Source organism: Syngnathus typhle, linkage group LG4 (genome assembly GCF_033458585.1).
Source record: "Syngnathus typhle isolate RoL2023-S1 ecotype Sweden linkage group LG4, RoL_Styp_1.0, whole genome shotgun sequence".
Classification (NCBI taxonomy): Eukaryota; Metazoa; Chordata; class Actinopteri; order Syngnathiformes; family Syngnathidae; genus Syngnathus; species Syngnathus typhle.
In genome coordinates, this window is record NC_083741.1 from 3,899,175 (window position 1) to 3,916,689 (window position 17,515).

General features: G+C 46.6%; 1 protein-coding gene across 6 annotated transcripts in view; it reads right to left on the minus strand.

The window, feature by feature from the left end:
- Window positions 1-17,515, minus strand: part of efl1 (elongation factor like GTPase 1) — a 120,243-nt gene that overhangs the window by 58,803 nt on the left and 43,925 nt on the right. For all 6 annotated transcript variants that reach the window (XR_009714144.1, XM_061276216.1, XM_061276213.1 and 3 more), the window contains 4 exons: window positions 16,834-16,913; window positions 16,587-16,723; window positions 15,684-15,806; window positions 2,415-2,514 (listed from right to left, as the gene is read on the minus strand). Coding sequence is in view for 5 of the 6 variants with exons in the window: in XM_061276216.1 (XP_061132200.1) it covers window positions 2,415-2,514; window positions 15,684-15,806; window positions 16,587-16,723; window positions 16,834-16,913 (440 nt within the window). In the remaining variant the exon portion in view is untranslated. The remainder of the gene's footprint in view (window positions 1-2,414; window positions 2,515-15,683; window positions 15,807-16,586; window positions 16,724-16,833; window positions 16,914-17,515) is intronic.

Here is a 17,515-nt window from a genome sequence, read left to right on the forward strand (position 1 = left end):
TGTACTCATGGATCTTGGCTGTTTCATCCCGAACAGTGGCTCTCACACTCAGTAGTCCTCGGCCTCCTTCTTTACGGCTAGTGTACAGTCTCAGGGTGCTGGACTTAGGGTGGAACCCTCCGTGCATGGTTAGGAGCTTCCGTGTCTTGACATCTGTGGTCTGCGTCTCTTCCTTTGGCCAGCTTATTATTCCTGCAGGGTATCTGATGACTGGCAGGGCGTAGCTGTTTATTGCCCGGATCTTGTTTTTGCCATTTAGCTGACTTCTGAGGACTTGCCTTACTCGTTGTAGGTATTTGGCTGTGGCTCCTCTCCTTGTGGCTTCATCGAGGTTGCCATTTGCTTGTTGGATACCAAGGTACTTGTAGCTGTCCTCAATGTCTGTTATATTTCCTTCTGGGAGTGAGACCCCTTCTGTATGGACTACCTTCCCTCTCTTTGTCACCATGCGACCGCACTTCTCTAGTCCGAATGACATTCCAATGTCTGTGCTGTAGATCCTGGTTGTGTGGATCAGTGAATCGATGTCTCGCTCGCTCTTGGCATACAACTTTACGTCATCCATGTATAGGAGGTGACTGATGGTGGCCCCATTTTTGAGTCGGTATCCGTAGCCAGTCTTGTTGATTATTTGGCTGAGGGGGTTCAGACCTATGCAGAACAGCAGTGGGGACAGAGCATCTCCTTGGTATATGCCACATTTGATGGAGACTTGTGCAATTGGCTTGTAATTGGCCTCAAGGGTTGTTTTCCACAGTCCCATCGAGTTTGCAATGAAGGCTCTCAGGTTCCTGTTGATGTTGTACAGTTCCAAGCATTCAGTGATCCATGAGAGTGGCATGGAGTCGTAGGCTTTCTTGTAATCAATCCAGGCAGTGCACAGGTTGGTGTGTCGAGTCTTGCAGTCTCGGGCGACTGTTCCGTCAACCAGCAGCTGGTGTTTGGCTCCTCTGGTATTGTTGCCTATGCCTTTCTGTGTTGTGCTCATGTATTGAGCCATGTGTACACTTATCTTAGCCGCTATGATGCCTGACATGATCTTCCATGTTGTAGGGAGACAGGTTATTGGCCGATAGTTGGATGGGACTGTACCCTTTGTGGGATCCTTCAGGATCAAGACTGTGCGTCCTTCAGTTAACCATTCGGGGTGAGTTCCAACTTTTAGTAGCTGGTTCATTTGTTCTGCTAGGCGCTCATGGAGTGCAGTGAGCTTCTTAATCCAGTAGGCATGGATCATATCTGGCCCGGGTGCTGTCCAGTTCTTCATACCTGAGACTCTCTCTTGGATGTCTGCCACAGTGATGGTAACTGGGTTCTGCTCAGGGTGGTTGCTGTGGTCTTCTCTTAGAGAGACTAGCCATTGTGCCTCACTGTTGTGTGATGTGTCCTTCTCCCATATGCCCTTCCAGTATTTCTCAGTCTCCAGCCTTGGTGGGTCTGTTCTGCCGTTGTTACCCTGCCATTGAGAGTACACGTTTCCTGGTTGGGTTGTGAAGAGCCTGTTTATTCGCCTGGCTTCACTTTCTCTTCTGTATCTCTTTAGGCGACTGGACAGGGCTAGGAGCCTCTGTTTGGCAGTCTCCAGTGCTTCAGGTACGTTCATCTGGCTGTACTTCTTGGGTGCTGGTTTCTTCATTGCACCTTTCTGGATCTCTGATAGTTGGCTCACGTCTCTCCGCACTGTCTTGATCTTAGCCTCCAACCTTCTTTTCCATGGTGGGTCTTGGAACCCATGCTTGATATTGCTCTTGTAACCAAGCATCTCCAGGATTACTGTTGCTGAAGTGTATATCAACTTATTGGTTTCAGTGATGGTGGTTGTAGGGATTGTTCTCAGTGCTGCATTCAGATCTTCAACCAGGCTTTCTGGTGGTGCTTCACTTAGCCTTTGTAGTTGGCGTCGGGGTTGGCCGCTGTTCATTCGAGTCATGATTTTATCTTTCAGGTCAGTTGCTGTCTTGTTCAGGCTTGCATATCCTCTTGGGGCTATGTACCCAATTTCTTGGGCAGTTGATGTTGACTCCTCTCTGACCTGGAATTCGGGTTCCGGTTTGTCTTGGCATCTGTGTTGTACCTCGTCAATCTCAAGTTGTGATATCAATTGCCGTTTCTGGATATTGGAGCACTGAGTCACTAGTTGTTTAGTGGTTAGTGTTGAGTGTGGATATCGCAGTTTCCATTGCTCCCACATTCTCTTCATGTACCCCCTCTGACTTGGTTTACTGGAGTAGTAGCACTCCAACAGTGTTAGGTTCTCACATCTCGCCCATTTCCGCCTTGTTCCAGTAGCCCACTTTTCCCATATATATATATATATATATATATATATATGGGATATATAAGCACACAGTCTTAACATGCACACCTTAATAAAAAATAATAAAACATACGTTTGCTTACCAATTCACACTTACCTTTTTTTGTTGTGAGGCAAGGCTTTGGTTTCCACAGCAACCATCTTGGACACAAAAACTATGACTGGTGCATTTTCATTGCTTGAGCACTGGAGAAATGCTGGGAGAAGCATAAAAAAATAAAAATCATTACACATACATAGGGTTCTGTGATAACAGTGGCTCGGCGCCATGTGAGTGTTGGGTCACTTGAAGTCCAGACGCTACAAATTTCAGAAAACTAATGAAATGAACACATTTTTGCTTTTTTATGTTAAATCTCAAGACGTTGAGTTTTATCCATTCAAATGGATCAATCAGTCTTCATCTTTGTACTATTCTCCACAAATCTATTCCATACATCAGGGTAAATCCTTACATAAGGAATGGCTTGAACAACTTTGTTAGGCCAAAAAAATATCAAATGTTCGGTTATATACTGAAAAAAATAGCATGCTAAGAAAGTAACTGATCAGAAGTAACATCTATGTAATAGGCTTTCTTTTTTTTTTTTTTTACATATTTGTCCTTTCGGTTAAACAGTTAAGTACAGCTTTGTGCATCACCTGCACCTTTCTCATGGAGAGGCTGTCGTTCTAGAGAAACAATGATCAGAAAGAGAATAATAATTAGTTCGCTATTGATGTGGCGGACACAACAGTTAGCGTGGGCTGTAGGCAGCCTGCTAGTCCGGTCAGCATTAGTCCTAAGCGAGATAGGTCAAACTACTAGATTGAATTCATGAACTCTGCGTAAGCACTACTAGTTAATGATGCAATTGGAGATCAAAATCTTAACATAATTGGTCATTGGTGAGACCTGGTTAAAACCTAATAAATTGTTACTGCTTAATGAGAACTTTGTGAGCTCTCAAGGCAAACGTCCTTGTAAGAAAGGCAGGGGTTTGGCCCTTATTTCCAAATCTGATATCAGACTTACAAAGACGCTCAAATAACCCCTTTAAAACATTTGAAGTTCTCATTATGCGATTCCCAGCCTAGTTGTTTACCACACAATGCCTGACAAAATTATCAAAATATTAGTCTATTATGCAGTTTAAAAAAAGGCTTAGTAGTGTCCCAAAAACAGGCCCAGTTGTACGTTTTCCCAAAATCTAAGAAAAGTTGAAGGGATATGTAACAGCCCAAGACCTACAAAAAAGTCTTTTGGAGCCATTTGCTGAACCTAAAAAGAAGTCCAATAGTTTAAAATGTCTTTCAAATTTGGCCATATTTTGGCTTTTTATACTGATCACATTATAGAACATTTCCTAGAAAGTTTATTAGATCATCTTAGAACTGTGTGTGTTTGATCATAAAATGTTTATGCAGCAGGGAAACAGTGCCAACGGAGAGAGATGACAGGGCTTGGACAAGGCTGGTTGCGCCATCGGAACAGGAACAGGCAAATAGGCACACGGGCAGAGAAACCAGCAGACATCGTTGCGGCATGCGTCAAACCAAACAGCTGCAAGGCAAGCTTGTGCTCAGGGGCAAGCAGAATGTCAGCCCAAACAGTCCATAACAGATCGGGCAAACTGGAATCAGGAAACAGATCAGGAACAGTTGGCAGGCACGCGTGTATCAAAGCAGACTAACCAACCAGGAGTGACAGGAGCACGGTGTCTAAATACTTGCCCTGATAAAGGGGTAATGTGGCTGCTATGACCGCCGATTAGCATGCGCAGTTCCCTATTGGTCATAGCGCACCCAAAGACCAGCATGGGGGTGTGTGAAAGCCAGCCGGCAGGTCGAGAGCAGAGTGAAGAAGTGACACCATGATTGTAACTGCTTTATCCTCACAAGGGTTGCGGGTGTGCTGGAGCCGATCCCTCATTTGTTTTGGGCAGTCGGCGGGGTACACCCTGTTCTGGTTGCCAGCCAATTGCAGTGCACATATTGACAAAAAAACATTCCCACACACATCTAAGGAAATTTAGAGTGCTTAATTTAGCTCACATGCATGTTTTAGAATGTGGAACGAAACCAGAGCACACGGAGAAAAGATGTGCAGCAATGGGGAGAATATGCAAACAAGAAGGTCAGAGCCTGGAATCAAACTTGAAACTTCTGCACTGTGAGGCAAACGTGCTAACTAGTCAACCACAGTGCCGCTTCTCTGTAAATCACTTAATTCAAAATTTGATTCTAAATCTTTCTTGTGTTAATTGTCTGCATAGTTCATAAAACTCATCGGTTCTTGACCTTGTTGGATGTACCGAACCCCACCAGTTTCATATGTGGATTGACCAAATACCTCTTAAGTGAAAGATAAATTATTATTTATTTTCAAATTCAAGACAGTTTGTTTACTGGTGCACAAAATGAGCACCAGTTGAACTTGTTCAAAGAACAAAACCTACACAATGCACGAACTCACAATAAATTACCGTATTTTCACGATTTTAAGGCGCGGATGAAAGTCTTAGATGAACGGCGGGCCCTATCATGCAGTGCGCCCTATGTGTGTTGTTGTTGTAAGGCGGACGTATTAAAGAGCGCCATGAGAACGTTAAAGGGAGAATTGTGGCCGTGGATTTGCAGTACGCCCCGCCCTGTGTGTATGTTTTCAGTTTCAGTTTATTTAAAGGAAAGGTAGACATGTAACATCAAAGTTTCATGGACTGGCCTGACTCAGTTCAAGAACTGCAGGTTCCTATAACATTACATACATTTGAATACTATATATATATATATATATATATATATATATATATATATATATATATATATATATATATATACTTGTGCAATTGGCTTGTAATTGGCCTCAAGGGTTGTTTTCCACAGTCCCATCGAGTTTGCAATGAAGGCTCTCAGGTTCCTGTTGATGTTGTACAGTTCCAAGCATTCAGTGATCCATGAGTGTGGCATGGAGTCGTAGGCTTTCTTGTAATCAATCCAGGCAGTGCACAGGTTGGTGTGTCGAGTCTTGCAGTCTCGGGCGACTGTTCCGTCAACCAGCAGCTGGTGTTTGGCTCCTCTGGTATTGCTGCCTATGCCTTTCTGTGTTGTGCTCATGTATTGAGCCATGTGTACACTTATCTTAGCCGCTATGATGCCTGACATGATCTTCCATGTTGTAGGGAGACAGGTTATTGGCCGATAGTTGGATGGGACTGTACCCTTTGTGGGATCCTTCAGGATCAGGATTGTGCGTCCTTCAGTTAACCATTCGGGGTGAGTTCCAACTTTTAGTAGCTGGTTCATTTGTTCTGCTAGGCGCTCATGGAGTGCAGTGAGCTTCTTAATCCAGTAGGATCATATCTGGCCCGGGTGCTGTCCAGTTCTTCATACCTGAGACTCTCTCTTGGATGTCTGTCACAGTGATGGTAACTGGGTTCTGCTCAGGGTGGTTGCTGTGGTCTTCTCTTAGAGAGACTAGCCATTGTGCCTCCCTGTTGTGTGATGTGTTCTTCTCCCATATGCCCTTCCAGTATTGCACAGTCTCCAGTCTTGGTGGGTCTGCTCTGCTGTTGTTACCCTGCCATTGAGAGTACACTTTTCCTGGTTGGGTTGTGAAGAGCCTGTTTATTCGCCTGGCTTCACTTTCTCTTGTGTATCTCTTTAGGCGGCTGGACAGGGCTAGGAGCCTCTGTTTGGCAGTCTCCAGTGCTTCAGGTACGTTCATCTGGCTGTACTTCTTGGGTGCTGGTTTCTTCATTGCACCTTTCTGGATCTCCGATAGTTGGCTCACGTCTCTCCGCACTGTCTTGATCTTAGCCTCCAACCTTGTTTTCCATGGTGGGTTTTGTATCTCATGCTTGATATTGTTCTTGTAACCAAGCATCTCCAGGATCACTGTTGCTGAAGTGTATATCAACTCATTGGTTTCAGTGATGGTGGTTGTAGGGATTGCTCTCAGTGCTGCATTCAGATTTTCAACCAGATCTTCTGGTGGTGCTTCTCTTAGCCTTTGTAGTTGGCGTCGGGGTTGGCCGCTGTTCATTCGAGTCATGATCTTATTTTTCAGGTCAGTTGCTGACTTGTTCAGGCTTGCATATTCTCTTGGAGCTGTGTACCCAATTACTTGGGCAGTTGATGTTGACTCCTCTCTGACCTGGTAACCCTGTGTGACTTGGCATCTGTGTTGTACCTCGTCAATCTCAAGTTGTGATATCAATTGCCGTTTCTGGATATTGGAGCACTGAGTTACTAGTTGTTTAGCGGTTAGTGTTGAGTGTGGATATCGCCCTTGCCATTGCTCCCACATTCGCTTCATGTACCCTCTCTGTCTTGGTTCACTGGAGTAGTAGCACTCCAACAGTGTTAGGTTCTCACATCTCGCCCATTTCCGCCTTGTTCCAGTAGCCCACTTTACATCTAGGCGTTCTGGTTCCCCAACGCCTGACGCAGACCTTGTTTGTCCGGGCGACGTCTGAGCCGGCATCTCTATTTATTCTTTATCTCTCATCATGTTTATGAGGTAGGCAATATCGTCAAGGGTCTTGCCCACAGACCCACACTGGATGATGGTATGGCTCCGCCCCGACCTGGTCTCGAACCCGGGTCCCGCTGGTTGATAGTCTGGCGACTATCCTACTGAGCTATCCAGCCGACATAAATATATATATATATATATAAAATTGTTAATGGGTGCAAGTTTGGTTTGTTATTATAAAATGTGTATAGCCGTTTAAATTGCATCATAGAGGTGGCTGATCTGATTTGAAGGGGTATCTTACTCCAGATCAAAATAGATGTGCGGATAAATGAGTTTAGACCAAAATTGTTTTGGTATGCTGGGGTTCGGATGAGGTCCTGTGTAACTGAGCGGGTGACGCGGGCCTGTCTTTCATTACGGCCTGGGATGAGTGAATTAACTATAGGTGGGAGAGAATTTGTGTGTAGTTGATAGAAGAGTTTTATTGCCATGAGAATTGTGTAATTCTGGAAGGTTAGTGCATTGGAGCGTGCAAGTGACGTCCATGTCTGCCATGTATTTTGTATGCTCTATTGTATAGTCTGGCTATAGGATCCAGAGTTTCTTTTGTGGTGAGAGACCAAATGGGAAGACAGCATGATAAGTTAGACAGTTTGATAGAATGTAGATAAATTTTTGAGACATTATGGGTGAGATATGGCCTGATCTTGTTATAGACATGCATTTTCTGTTTGAGCTTATTAGTGAGAGTGTTAACATGTTTTTTCTAGGTGAGGTGGGAGTCTAAGTGCACTCCAAGATATTTATATGTGTTTGTGACTACTAGAGCTTGATCGGATAGAGTAATGGGGACAGTTATTGGAGATGTTTTTCCTAGGGGAGTGGAAATACATTATCTCAGTGTTTTTTATATTGATCGTCAGATGGTTTACTTTTAGCCAGTCATGTAGGAGCTGGAGATCAGAAGTAAGTTTGGAGTTTATGGTTTCGATGTTCGAATCTGAGGTGAAAATAACTGTCGTCAGCACATAAGATGATTTGAGTTTGTTTGCATAGGTTAGGCATGTCATTGATGTACATAATGAATAATAATGGGCCCAGTATGCTGCCCTGGGGAACACCAGTGGGAGATGGTAATGGAGTAGATGTGGCCTGACCAATATTAACAACCTGGATTCTATCCAAGAGGTGAGCTCCTCCGCCGACCCCCTGCAGTTCGCCTACCGGCCGAGCATCGGGGTTGAGGACGCCGTCATCTTCCTCATGCAGATGTCCCTGGCCCACCTGGAGCGGGCTGGAAGCACTGTGAGGATCATGTTTTATGATTTCTCCAGTGCCTTCAACACCATCCAGCCAGAACTGCAGGGGAACAAACTGCACCATGCTGGAGCCTGCCAGCAGCTGACATCATGGGTCCTGGACTTCCTCACAAACAGACCACAGTTTGTGAGGACAGGAGGCCGTGTGTCTGACACGGTGGTCTGCAGCGCAGGAGCTCCACAGGGGATCGTCCTGGCCCCCCTCCTCTTCACCATATACACAGCTGACTTCACCCACCACACATCAACCTGCCACCTCCAGAAGTTCTCCGCCATCGTCGGTCTCATTAACAACGGAGATGAGATGGAGTACCGAGAACTGAATCACAGATTCGTGGACTGGTGCCAGCGGAACCGCCTCCAGATTAACTCTGGAAAATCAAAGGAGCTGATGGCGGACTTCCGCCGGTGCAAAGTCCCCCCCTCGCCGGTGAACATCCAGGGAACGGACATAGAGATTGTAGACTCTTACAAGTACAGTGCCTTGCGAAAGTATTCGGCCGCCTTGAACCTTTCAACATTTCGCCACATTTCAAGCTTCAAACATAAAGACATAAAATTGTAACTTTTTGTCAAGAATCAACAACAAGTGGGACACAATCGTGAAGTGGAACGAAATTGATTGGATAATTTAAAAATTTTATACAAATAAAAAACTGAAAAGTGGGGCGTGCAATATTATTCGGCCCCTTTACTTTCAGTGCAGCAAACTTACTCCAGAAGTTCAGTGAGGATCTTTGAATGATCCAATGTTGTCCTAAATGACTGATGATGATAAAAAGAATGCAACTGTGTGTAATCAAGTCTCCGTATAAATGCACCTGCTCTTTGATAGTCTCAGGGTTCTGTTTAAAGCGCAGAGAGAAGCATCAAGACAAAGGAACACACCAGGCAGGTCCGAGATACTGTTGTGGAGAAGTTTAAAGTCGGATTTGGATACAAAAAGATTTCCCAAGCTTTAAACATCTCCCGGAGCACTGTGCAAGCAATTATATTGAAATGGAAGGAGTATCAGATTACTAAAAATCTACCAAGACCCGGCCGTCCCTCCAAACTTTCATCTCAAACAAGGAGAAGACTGATCAGAGATGCAGCCAAGAGGTATTTCCACTCCCCTAGGAAAAACATCTCTAATAGCTGTCCCCATTACTCTATCCACCATCATGGACAATGTCTCCCACCCCCTTCATGAGACTGTCAAAGCCCTGGAGAGCTCCATCAGTGACCGGCTTCGTCACCCATGATGCACCACCGAGAGGCATCGCAGGTCCTTCCTCTCTGCTGCCATCAGACTGTACAACCAGGCCGATCACTGTGGCTAACGGACAATAATAACATGCAATAATAACATGCAATAACCATATGTGCAATCATATGTGCAATATCTGTTTATTCCTTTGCACTATTGTTTTTATCTCCACTCGACACAGATTTTCTATAATGAACACCATGTTCAAACATAAGGGTGTCCATGTGTGCACTTGGCACCAGGACACCCTAGGCCGCAGTTCGATGATCGACTTTGTAGTCGTGTCATCGGATTTGCGGCCGCATGTTTTGGACACTCGGGCGAAGAGAGGGGCGGAGCTGTCAACTGATCACCACCTGGTGGTGGGTTGGCTCCGATGGTGGGGGAAGATGCCGGTCCGACCTGGCAGACCCAAACGTTCTGTGAGGGTCTGCTGGGAACGTCTGGCGGAATCCCCTGTCAGGAAGAGCTTCAACTCCCACCTCCGGCAGAACCTTTCCCACGTCCCTTGTTCCGCGCCTCCATTGTTGAGGCGGCCGACCAGAGCTGTGGCCGTTAGGTCATTGGTGCCTGTCGTGGCGGCAATCCCCGAACCCGCTGGTGGACACCGGCGGTAAGGGATGCCGTCAAGCTGAAGAAGGAGTCCTATCGGGCCGTTTTGGCCTGCGGGACTCCCGAGGCAGCTGACAGGTACCGGATGGCCAAGCGGAACGCGGCTTCGGCGGTTGCTGAGGCAAAAACCCGGGCGTGGGAGGAGTTTGGCGAGGCCATGGAGAATGACTTCCGGACAGCTTCGAGGAAATTCTGGTCCACCATCCGGCGTCTCAGGAGGGGGAAGCAGTGCAACGTCAACACTGTTTACAGTGGAGATGGCGTGCTGCTGACCTCGACTCGGGACGTCGTGTGTCAGTGGGGAGAATACTTCGAAGACCTCCTCAATTCCACCGACACGCCTTCCATTGTGGAGGCAGGGCCTGGGGACTCTGAGGCGGACTCTCCAATCTCTGGGGTTGAAGTCACTGAGGTAGTTAAAAAACTCCTCGGTGGCAAGGCCCCAGGGGTGGATGAGATCCGCCCGGATTTCTTAAGGGCTCTGGATGCTGTGGGGCTGTCATGGCTGACACGTCTCTACAGCATCGCGTGGACATCGGGGACAGTGCCTCTGGATTGGCAGACTGGGGTGGTGGTTCCCCTCTTTAAGAAGGGGGACCGGAGGGTGTGTTCCAATTACTGGGGAATTACACTCCTCAGCCTCCCTGGTAAGGTCTATTCAGGGGTGCTGGAGAGGAGGGTCCGTCGGGAGGTCGAACCTCGGATTCAGGAGGAACAGTGTGGCTTTCGTCCTGGCCGTGGAACAGTGGACCATCTCTTCACCCTCAGCAGGATCCTCGAGGGTGCATGGGAGTTCGCCCAACCAGTCCACATGTGTTTTGTGGACTTGGAGAAGGCGTTCGACCGTGTCCCTCGGGAGGTCCTGTGGGGGGTGCTTCGGGAGTACGGGGTACCGAGCCAACTGATAAGGGCGGTTCGGTCCCTGTATCACCGATGCCAGAGTTTGGTCCGCATTTCCGGCAGTAAGTCGGATTCGTTCCCAGTGAGGGTTGGACTCCGCCAAGGCTGCCCTTTGTCACCGATTCTGTTTATAATTTTTATGGACAGAATTTCTAGGCGCAGCCGAGGCGTTGAGGGTGTCCGGTTTGGGGACCTCAGCATCGCGTCTCTGCTTTTTGCAGACGACGTGGTGCTGTTGGCTTCTTCAGGCTGTGATCTCCAGCTCTCACTGGAGCGGTTTGCAGCCGAGTGCGAAGCGGTTGGGATGAGGGTCAGCACCTCCAAATCCGAGTCCATGGTCCTCGATCGGAAAAGGGTGGAATGCCCTCTCCGGATCGGGGATGAGATCCTGCCCCAAGTGGAGGAGTTTAAGTATCTTGGGGTCTTGTTCACGAGTGAGGGGAGGATGGAGCGCGAGATCGACAGGCGGATCGGTGCAGCGTCGGCAGTAATGCGGACTCTGTACCGATCCGTCGTGGTAAAGAGAGAGCTGAGCCAAAAGGCAAAGCTCTCAATTTACCGGTCGATTTACGCTCCTACCCTCACCTATGGTCACGAGCTATGGGTCGTGAACGAAAGAACGAGATCCCGGATACAAGCGGCCGAAATGAGTTTTCTCCGCAGGATGTCCGGGCTCTCCCTTAGACATAGGGTGAGAAGTTCGGTCATCCGGGAGAGACTCGGAGTAGAGTCGCTACTCCTCCACGTTGAGAGGAGCCAGATGAGGTGGCTCGGGCATCTCATCAGGATGCCTCCTGGACGCCTCCCTGGGGAGGTGTTCCGGGCATGTCCCACCGGTAGGAGACCCCGGGGACGACCCAGGACGCGCTGGAGAGACTATGTCTCTCAGCTGGCCTGGGAACGCCTTGGGATCCCCCGGGATGAGTTAGATGAAGTGGCTGGGGAGAGGGAAGTCTAGGAATCCCTCCTGAAGCTGCTGCCCCCGCGACCCGACCCTGGATAAGCGGAAGAAGATGGATGGATGGATGTATATTGTGAGAGCCAACTTGAACCGTGCCATAAGGTTAGCGAAGCGAAGCCACAGTCGAAAAGTACAGGATTTTTTCCACGACGCCAATAACACCAGGAGCATGTGGCAAGGCATACAGGCGATTACTGACTACAACTTACCCTCCCCGCCGGTGGGTGAGGTTGATGCTGACTTCCTGAATGGTCTCAACAACTTCTTTGGGCGATTTGAGGCACTGAACGGCACTCCGGCAGTTAAATCTGTTCCCCATCAGGGAGAAGAGGCACTCTGCCTTGACTCAGCCGAAGTGTTGAAGACTCTGAGGAGAGTCGACCCACGTAAGGCCCCGGGCCCTGATAGCATACCTGAGCGGGTGTTAAAGGAATGTGCAGGTCAGCTGGCTGGTGTCATCGCAGAAATTTTTACCATCTCGCTGGGCCAAGCCACGGTGCCTGTATGCTTCAAGGCTGCCTCCATTATTCCGGTGCCAAAGAAACCTCAAATCACCTCATTCAATGACTACAAACCGGTGGCACTGACTCCCATCTTAATGAAGTGCTTCGAAAGGCTGGTCAAGGACCACATCGTCTCCAGACTCCCCCCGACATTCGACCCGTTCCAGTTTGCCTACCGGAAGAATCGCTCTACTAAGGATCTCTCCTCCGTTCTTCACCTGAGCCTGGCTCACCTGGAGGAGAGGAACACCCACGTGCGGTTGCTGTTCCTGGACTTCAGTTCAGTGTTTAACACCATCATTCCACAGCAACTGGTGGGAAAACTGGAACGCCTGGGCTTCGGCACCCCCCTTCGGAACTGGCTGCTAGACTTCCTCACCAACAGACCTCAGTCAGTCCGGGTCGGACAAAACACCTCAGATGTCATCACCCTCAGCACAGGCTCCCCTCAGGGCTGCGTCCTGAGCCCCCTGCTGTTCACCCTGATGACACACGACTGCGTCTCCAGGTTCACCACCAATCACATCGTGAAGTTTGCAGACGACACAACGGTGGTGGGCCTCATCAGCGATGACGACAACCTGGACTACAGAGAGGAGGTGGAGCAGTTGGTGGGCTGGTGCAGAGACAATGGCCTGATCCTGAATGTGGAGAAGACGAAGGAGATCATCGTCGACTTCAGGAAGAACCGGCCTCACCACGCCCCACTGATCATCAACAGCTCAGATGTGGAGGTGGTCAGCAGTACTAAATTCCTGGGGGTCCACATCGCAGACGACCTCACCTGGACTGGGAACACCGCGACACTGGTCAAGAGGGCACAGAAGCACTCGTACTTCCTGCAGAGGATGAGGAGAGCCCACCTGCCCCCACCCATCATGAGGACGTTCTAACGAAGCACCATAGAGAGCATTCTGACGAGCTGTCTCTCGGTGTGGTGTGGGGGTTGCAGCGCCTCCGATTGGAAGAACGTAAGGAGAGTGGTGAGGACAGCAGAGCGGATCATCGGGGCTCCTCTTCCCTCCATTCAGGACTTGTCATCCCAGCGCTGCGTGTCCCGAGCCCGAAATATCATTAGTGACCCATCACACCCCCACCAAGGACTATTCTCCCTGCTACCCTCTGGGAAGAGGTTTCGCAGCATCCGCTGCAGGTCTACCAGGTTCTGCAATAGTTTTTACCCTACTGTCGTCAGACTGTTGAACAGTCAACCTAGCATTCCCCTGCGCACTTTGTAGATACTGTTTTTGTTTCCTTCATTGCTGCACTTTATATTTATCTTATTTATCTTATGTTATTTCATATTTATATAGATATGTCACTTTTTATCCAGCCGATATGTCATTTCTTTGTTGAGAGGCATATGCAACGTAATTTCGTTTTGTGTGCACTGTGTGTTTACAAAATGACAATAAAGTCTGTCTAAGTCTAAGTCTAAACTGTCCATATTTTTTGATTATATATATTTTTTACTTTTTTAAATCTTTTACCCCCTTTCCCGCATGCGTGTGTGTATATGTTAAGTGTACTGCTGCTAACACAGGAGTTTCCCCAATGAGGGAATAATAAAGGATCATCTAATCTAATCTAATCTAATCTAATCTAATCTAATCTAATCTAATCTAATGAAGAGAGCATAGTTAGCACTGAGGGGGAGAGATGAAAGGAAGCTAGTTTGTTATGGAGTATTTGGTGATTAACTGTGTCAAAGGCTTTACGGAAATCAACAAAGGCTTCTCCTGTGATGTGGCCTTTATTAAGAGAAGTGCGTATATATTCTGTGAGTAGTAGCTGTGCAGATAGTGTAGAACGAGCTGATCGGAAACCAAATTGTGAGTTGTTGAGAAGGTTGTTTGTTTCAAGATGTTCTATAAGTTGTTTTGACAGGATTTTTTCTAAAAGTTTTGATATGTGTGTGTGTGTGTGTGTGTGTGTATGTGTTGTTGTAAGGCGGACGTAGTAGAAAACGCCATGAGAGTGTTAAAGGGGGAAGTGTGGGCGTGGATTGGATATAAAACATGCATCATGCAAAACACAGTTGTTATAACAACAGTGAAAATGGCAAAGAGACACGCTTATCAAGCACAATTCAAACTGAAGACCATCAGCTACGATTTGCAGCGCGCCGTGTGTTCTATAAATTGTTTTGACAGGATTTTTTCTAAAGGTTTTGATATGTGTGTGTGTGTGTGTTGTTGTTGTAAGGCGGACGTAGTTGAGAGCGCCATGAGAACGTTTAAGGGGCAAGTCTGGGCGTGGATTGTATATATAAAACCCGCGCCCTATGATGCGGTGCGCCCTATGTGTGTGTTAAACACAGTCACGGCACACAACTGAGACTGCGCCTTTTATTATGGTGCGCCTTTTAATCGTGAAACTACGGTACATACCTGCAAATCAGGGTGACTTGTGCTGTTGCCTTTGAGAGACCAGTTAAGATACGTTCATCACGAATTTAAATGATATATTAGGTGACCTCCACAGCGGAGGATCTGCCAAACCCCTTCCATTGACTCACCTAGGATTCGATCGAACACTAATGTTAACTGTTTTAATCACCAGTTTAGTATTCACTCACAAAAGCCTGCCTCTTGAAAGAAAATTACAACATCCAGGGATTGGACATTGAGGTAGTGCAGAACTACAAATTCCTGGGTGTTCGCCTTAACAACAAACTGGACTGGACTGATCACACCCACGCCCTGTACAAAAAGGGCCAGAGTCACTTCCACCTGCTGAGGAGACTGTGGAACTTCGGTGTGTGCAGGGCTCTCCTCCGGACCTTCTATGCCTCTGTGGTGGCCTCAGCCATCCTCTACGCTGTGGTCTGCTGGGGTGGGGGCAGTACTGACCGAGACAGGGGGAGACTGAATAAGATGGTTAGAAGAGCGAACTTTGTCCTGGGCTGTCCCCTGGACTCCATCGAGGTTGTGGGTGAGAGGAGGACGTTGATTAAGCTTAAATCCATCATGGACAACACCTCTGACCCTCTCCATGAGATTGTGTGGCCACTGAGCAGACTTTTGCACCCTCGGTGTAGGAAGGAACGGTTCCGCGGGTCCTTCATTCCCTCTGCTGTCAGACTTTACAACATGCGTGGCACCTGATAAAATGAATGTGTTTCGTCTCTACTAGCTGCACTTGTGTTTGTCTTTGTCTGTTGTTTCCCCTTTTTTGAAATGTTGGCACTTGTTTTTTTCTTGCACTCGTATTATTCTTTCACTCATACGCGCTGCTGTGACAAGTGAATTTCCCCGCTGTGGGCTGAATAAAGTTCATTCAATCAATCAATCAATCAATCTGGTTGCATGAGTGCATAACCTCTGATATTATGAAATGAAACAAGATATATTCAATTTCTACCATTTTTCAGTTCCTGCGTCCTCTCAGGCAAGGTGTCAAATCGACGCACACCGACACTCATCAGTTTTTCCACCCTCTCTGCGGTTATCTGTATTGGACTCGGAAGCTTATTACACACCATTGCTACAGCTAGTGTCAAAGAAAATACAGTTGGTTTTCGACCACAATCCGTTCCAGAAGGCGGTTCAAGAAGTGAATTGGTCGAATTCCGAATCTATTTTTCTCATTACAAATAATGGAAAAAAATTTATTCCCTTCCAAGATAAAAAAAAAAAAAAAAGCCTTTTTTAAGCATTTTTTTCATTTGCGCATTTTTGTCCCATCGCGCAACTGCAGCGTACTGCCAAACGCGCAACCGTAGCACGCCGCCAACCGCACAACTGCACCGTGCTGGTCGCATTATTGTGACCGTCACTGAAATTTAGAAAATATTTTTAAAGTCCTGGTGTACTTTCCAAAATTTAAGTGGACCTCAGTGCGCAGGGAGATTAATTTGGTCCGACCGCGCAACCGCATCGCGCCAGGCGCTCCCTGTCGCATTGCTTTAAGAGCGTCTTTGTGTTTTAGGATGGCTTTACTGCTCCCACTGGCTTTCTTTGGAGGCATGATAAAGGGTTAATACAATCCTCAAAGTAACAAAAATACGACACCGAACGGAGTCAGTCCTCATCCGGGCCGCGCGGTCGGGTTTTCTTGGGTCCTTTCGGCTCATCTCGCGAGGTTTGACCTTCGAATTTTTTTCAACAACCAAAGCAAATAAAATCGTGAATTTTTTGTTCGAATTCCGATTTGTTCGAGAACCGGGACGTTCGAAAACCGAGGTTCGACTGTACCAACCAATTTCATTAGCAGGGCTTGAAAATCAATTATATGAATAAATAATTATTCAATAAAAAAGGATACAGAGGACAGCCTGAGACACTGGCAACCACTGGCTGCATATAGCAGACAGAAGAACTTTTGGGTCAGAGTGACGAGAATCCCTGGCCATCACCTTGACGCCAAGAGATGCTAGCACCTTCTCAACTTTCTCCTTGTCTCTGTTAATGAAAAGACTGAACACTTGGCATGAATAATATATTTTGTAAAATTATGCAAATAAGTGAGTCGGGTAGATTTTCAGTATTTCAAAGTAGATTTTATGACCCACCTGTGAGTAACAACAGCATTGTATAAACTCCAAATATTATCCAGGACAAGCTGCACAAAGAGTGGCTTCTTGCCTTTGACCTGGAAAACAACATCCATGGTCTCAAATAACACCAGGGACCCTCAGTGGTATTACAGGATATGATTTAATACATATACCATAGTGATGTTTAGCAAGAGTTTAAAGAACAGTTGCTTAATTTATTTACAGTTAATAATTGCTTAATGTATTTATACACCTTTAATCTACAAACTGGATTCGGTTGAAGTTGGGAAATTGTGTAAAATGTAAATAAACACAAAATACAATGATTTGAAAATCCTTCTCAACATATATTCAATTGAATACGCTACAAAGACAACATATTTAATGCTCAAACTCAAACTTTATTTTTCAAATAATAATTACCGTAATTTTCGGACTATAAGTCGCGTTTTTTTTTCATAGTTTGGGGCGGGGGGGCGACATACTCAGGAGCGTCTTATATATGTTTTTTTTCTACAAATTTTTACTTGATCATTAACACATCACTTACAAGTATAGTTGACCACTTCACATGTTATTTTTAGTATAGTTGATCACTTCACATGCTTTGATATCTTTATCTTGAACATATTCAAAACATGAAAAATAGAGAGAAAAAATCTAATAAAGTAATTAACACTTTAAAGCGCCATATCCT